The sequence below is a fragment of the Anopheles darlingi genome, chromosome 2 (assembly GCF_943734745.1).
Source record: "Anopheles darlingi chromosome 2, idAnoDarlMG_H_01, whole genome shotgun sequence".
Lineage (NCBI taxonomy): Eukaryota > Metazoa > Arthropoda > Insecta > Diptera > Culicidae > Anopheles > Anopheles darlingi.
In genome coordinates this window covers 70,531,057-70,536,056 of record NC_064874.1, presented here as the reverse complement: position 1 = coordinate 70,536,056, position 5,000 = coordinate 70,531,057, and the positions used below count along the sequence as shown (strand labels likewise).

At 50.6% G+C, this 5,000-nt stretch overlaps 1 protein-coding gene across 9 annotated transcripts in view; it reads right to left on the bottom strand.

Moving 5' to 3' along the window:
* The window catches only part of LOC125952278 (transmembrane protein KIAA1109 homolog), a 26,003-nt gene that overhangs the window by 4,049 nt on the left and 16,954 nt on the right, over positions 1–5,000 (bottom strand). For all 9 annotated transcript variants that reach the window (XM_049681662.1, XM_049681657.1, XM_049681658.1 and 6 more), the window contains 2 exons: positions 2,850–5,000; positions 1–1,237 (listed from right to left, as the gene is read on the bottom strand). The exon at positions 1–1,237 is cut by the window's left edge and continues 1,980 nt beyond it; the exon at positions 2,850–5,000 is cut by the window's right edge and continues 82 nt beyond it. In XM_049681662.1, the coding sequence (XP_049537619.1) occupies positions 1–1,237; positions 2,850–5,000 (3,388 nt within the window). The remainder of the gene's footprint in view (positions 1,238–2,849) is intronic.

Sequence of the window (5,000 nt, the reverse complement as noted above, 5' to 3'; positions counted from 1 at the left end):
TGGAAGGTTGCATGTGGAAGTACACGACTACATCGACCGGGAAGCTTGCATAAACGGCCGCATAGTTGTGTTCGAGCATTTGCAAATTGACCGGACCAGACGAAGGACCACCACTGGCAGCCGCCGTACCAGCTCCACCATTAGCCATGCTACCACCACCTGCACCTCCCCCGGTGCCACTAGCCTTTGAAGAAGGAATCGGTTCCAGCGTTTGCTCCAGAAACTCCAGAATGTGAGGTGAAATGATCGTTTCCTCCGGGATGCTCTGGAGCGTCATCCAGGCGAACAGGGTAGCCCGCTTAGTGGCCATCTTCCGCGATACCCCAAACGGATCGCTTGTGCTCAATCGCGGTGATGCATCGTCACCACCGAGCGTCTTCGATTGATATTGGAGCTTCACGTCCAAACCGGGAATGTGAAAGATCGTCAGATCGACGAGTGCCGTGTACGGTGTGGTCGTGCTGTACTTCAGTCTTGCTTTGTCCTTGTTACGACGCGGCGGAACTGGGCTACCCCAATCCGTCGCACCGCCCGTGCTACGTTCCCGTTTATGATGCTTGCCGGCGGCGCCAGCCCCACCTGCGGCAGTAGAGCTCGTACTGTTCGTCGTACTTCCGGCCATTGCAGTTCCTGTTGCTGTGGCCGTCGAAGTCGATAATCGCTCATCATGGATGTCTTTGGTGTGCAGTACACACTTGCCAGAGTTTACTAACACTTTGATGTCCAACTCGAAGTCAATATTCGGTTCCTGCTGCTTCTGTGGGTGGTGGCTGGGACTCTTTTTGCGCAGCTCGACCTGCTCTCCGTTGATCTCCAACATATGCGGTACATCGGATGCGACCGAGCTCGAGTCATACCGTGGCCAATCAAGCCCGGAATCTGAATAGGCGGCCACATCGGAATCGGCACTCGGGAGCGAAGATTGGCGCATCGCTTCACTGAAGGTAACGCGGGATGAGTTCGGTGGTATCTTCACCCGTAGAGATGCCGTTCGCGAGGGGCCCGAGTTTGGAGATTCCTGCAGACTGCTCATATCTTCGCTGCCCGTGAAACCGTCTAGCAAAACGCCATTAGTCCCACCGCCACCATTACCGCTAGCACTAGTACAGCCCATTCCGGTTGCATCCAAGCCGCCCGCTTCGATCAGATCTTCTCTCGTTGGCGATGGTGCCACGAACGAGCGAGAACGATTGGCTGCCTTCAACATTGGTTTTCGCATTGCCGGTCTTTTCCATTTCTACAGGTAAAAGCAAAGAAGCAAGAAAATTATTCTTTATTAATTCTACTATCTTAGTGATTGCACAGTAAGTGTTTTCAGAAGGAATAGGATAATCTCTGCGAATGATGAAGAATTAGCTGCTTTCTAATATTTATTTAGCAAAATCAAAAATCAACTGGACTAGCTGCTTTGTGTGCTGCCATCGGAGCAATTCATACTGGAACAATCGCACGTTTCCTTGCAAGTACACCCGAGGTTAGAGAGATCCTCCCTTCCTTGTGAGAGCGAAGAACATTTGTCCAAATTTGACTGACAAATTTGACTCATTTGTTTCGACTCGATACTACCAGGTTCGTTCGAGGTGTGACTATCATTTCTTATCGAATGATCGCTTTCCAACCCGCCCGGTTTAGTTGATTCCGTGGAAAAAACTCCACTCGCCGGTTCTGGATCCACTGTGGAAGATCGGCGTGAATCTTGTTTGTAGAAGAGCGAGTAGTTCGGTCCAACGATCGCCGAAATCGGAGTGTTCATGTCGATGCTACCCTCGAGATCGTCATGCCGCCGGAAGATGTACTGTACGAAGGGACAGTTGGTGGCCTCGGATGCCCGTAGCATTGCATCGGTCCCGTGTTCAGTTGGGGTTTGAATGGGTCGTACTACGACGCTTGAAGCTCGGCAGGTTTTTCCCAATCCAATCGAAGCCGTTGGATCCTCCGTTCCCGCTTCGTCAAGAGTGGCTGTTTTATCCAACGTATTCAATTTATCCCTCATCTCCAGTAACATCGTTTTGATTTCATTCAAATGTTCTGGCTCCGGGCGATCAGCAGAGATCGTATGCGATTTTCGCTGTCCCGTAATTGCACTCGAGGAGCGTCTTCTACTCAAACGATGATTCGATCTGTCCTTTTCTTCTAGTAAATCGGTTTTTCGTTTTCCGTGAACCTCTACGGGTGCAACACTGTCCTCGGCAGACGGTACGATGTTCGACATAACCGGAAGACTGATTTGGGCACGCTGCGGAACCGGTAAAATAGAGGCCGAAAGTGACTGCATCACCGGTTGCACACGCTTCAATTTCACTATGGCCTGCAGTGGTAGCTTTATCTCCTCGATGTCACTATCGACCTCATAAACCGAGCGACGAAGGTTCACCTGGCACTGCTGTCCGCTGTCCGCGATTTGGCAATACAATGTAAGGACAATTTTTACAGCCGGCATCGCGATGCGGTGTGTGGCCGAATGTCGAACTGGTACCAACTAGCTTAATCGTACCGGAAAAACACGAATTTTGCAAATAGCAAATACGAACAACGCAAATAGTTCTCACTCCAATTCGGTGTAAGGTTACTCTGTTCGTTTTAAAATGACCTTCGTGAGCACAAAGCAGGAGAATGACCGAAGTAATCAAAGGTTGCAGAGAATATGATTAGTTCATCTCCAAACTACAGTTGCTATACAAGATGAAAGTCGGTTGCTATGAGCAATCCTATCCAACGATTGCGACGTTTACTTATGATTGGAATTGAAATGCAGCAAGTACAGGATATTGGATAGGAACATGAATGTTCAAGAATAAGCGAGTGCGTTGATACCATAGACGATTTCCCAATAAACGATTAACACTTACCTGAATCATGTCCCGACGGAAGTACTTGTAATACACCGCCTGTAGTTCCTGCAATCGTCGCTCTTCGTTCTCGATTGTTTTCGTCGACGCTCCGAGAGTTCGCAGATCGTTCACGATTTTCGTCTGCTCGTTGATTTCATTTTCCATCAGCAGCGACCGCTTCTTCGGATCGAGTGTAGTATCGAACAGGAACGAGGGTAATGAATCGACCGATTTCCGTGACTTCGATTCCTTGCCCGAGGTAGGAGGTCCGCCCCCGCTGCCAGCATCGATATCGTCACTATCAGGTGTATCGGAGGAAATCGGTTCATCATCTTCCGAACCCGTGAGCATCGTAAGCGTATAACCGAGCGCGGACAGCTGCTTGCCAATATTCACATCGAGATGAATGTCGACACCTTCCATCTGCCACTTCACGTTTAGAAACCACTTGGCGTTGTCTGGATGCTTGGCGGCGATCGTGCGCGAACACACCTCGTACGTGCCTTCAGACACAACGCACAGATTCATGATGCTCGAATCGTTCATGTTTGGTTTCCACTCGTCCAGCGAAGAATCGAAATCATCAGCAAATCGCAGACATAATCCCACGAACCGACCGTTCGAAACCAGCGATCCAGAACTGCAGGCCGAAATGATCGTATTTTCCAGCGTTATGACTACAGCACCCTTCTGCTCAAAATCCTGCACCGATCGATTTCCCCAAATTTGCGGTGCCTGGTTCAGTGGCAAGCAAATGCCCATATCCTCCACCGTGAGTTGCAGGAAGAGCGTCGAAAGGTTGGCTGTCGCTGCCAAGTGGTGACTGATTTGCCCAAATGGTACCTTCTCGAATACCTGCTGCGTTGCCATCAGCACCTCTTTGTTCAGATTGGCCCGCTTCTCGGTCCAGTACTCGTATGCGTTCTTATAATTCAGCCATACCAGGATCGCCTTATCGACGGCGATCGGTTGCACGTAGATCAGCGGTCGCTTCAACGTTATCAATACCAGCTCCTTGTCATCATTGAGCATTTCATTCTGGAATGCGTTCCGCAGACCGATCGTGGTATTGAAGAAGGCATGTTGTTGAAACTCCGGTTCCGCCTCGTCGAAGATGACGTTTTTGATGATTTGACCGAGGGAAAGGTTCAGATCGATCTGGGCTTTTCCGAACAGCTTCGTGTTTGATGCGTCTGCAATGTTCTTGACGCGATTCGAAAGATGTAACTCCAACTGGCCGGTCTCGAAACGGACCGCCGACGAGCAGGGTGTGGTCGCCGTTAGCTGAATGCGTTTGACGCGGATGTTCAACGAAAACAAGATCCGTTTGATAGTGGTTGAGCCATTGTCCTCCGACTCCTCTAGCCATAGCGGCACCGGTTTTTCACCCCCGTACACCTTCTGCACCACTTCGTTAACCTCTTTCATAAATACCTTCTGCACGAATACAAGATGATTGAGCAAATCTGTTGTGAGACATCGCTCGAACACACCGATTTCGGCCGACGCTGATAGGTAACCACCCTGGCGCAACACCACACCGTCGATCGGCACTTCCTCGGTTGTGCTTTCTGGCACGTACTCAGCGCTGACATGTACCGGCGGCAGCGCAATGCATGCCTCCGACGGTAGATTCGTCTCGGTGGGCTGGATTTTCGTCGTAAAGCTGAGAGAATGGTTTGGCAGATCGATCGTGAACTTGGCCTTCCCTCCGGTAACACCCGTAGACGACACGTGATCCATCTTGTACTGGGCCTGCAGCGATGGTAGCAGGGCAGCACTGACCGAAAGGCTCTGCAGGATTATGTTAAACTGCATCACGAGCGGTTGCAGCAATCCACTTGGATTGTTGGCAGCTGTGGTTGTCCCTCCTGTCATTGTTCGTACAGTCGCGGTGCTATATTTGCGTTGATGCTGTGCCGACGCGGTCGCCGGCTTATCACGTGCATCTCGCTGATGATGATGATGATGGTGATGGTGGTGGTGGTGATGATGGTGATGCAGCGGCGATTCCGGTTCATCATTTTGTCGCGATAATCTAGCTGAGGTACGCGTCACACGAAGCTCCTGTAGCGTGGAGGAAATTTGCTTCGAGCTCCGGGTCATCATGCCGTGCAGTGCGACCGGATGCTGAGGAATGTCCACATTGACGATACCGATCGATAACAA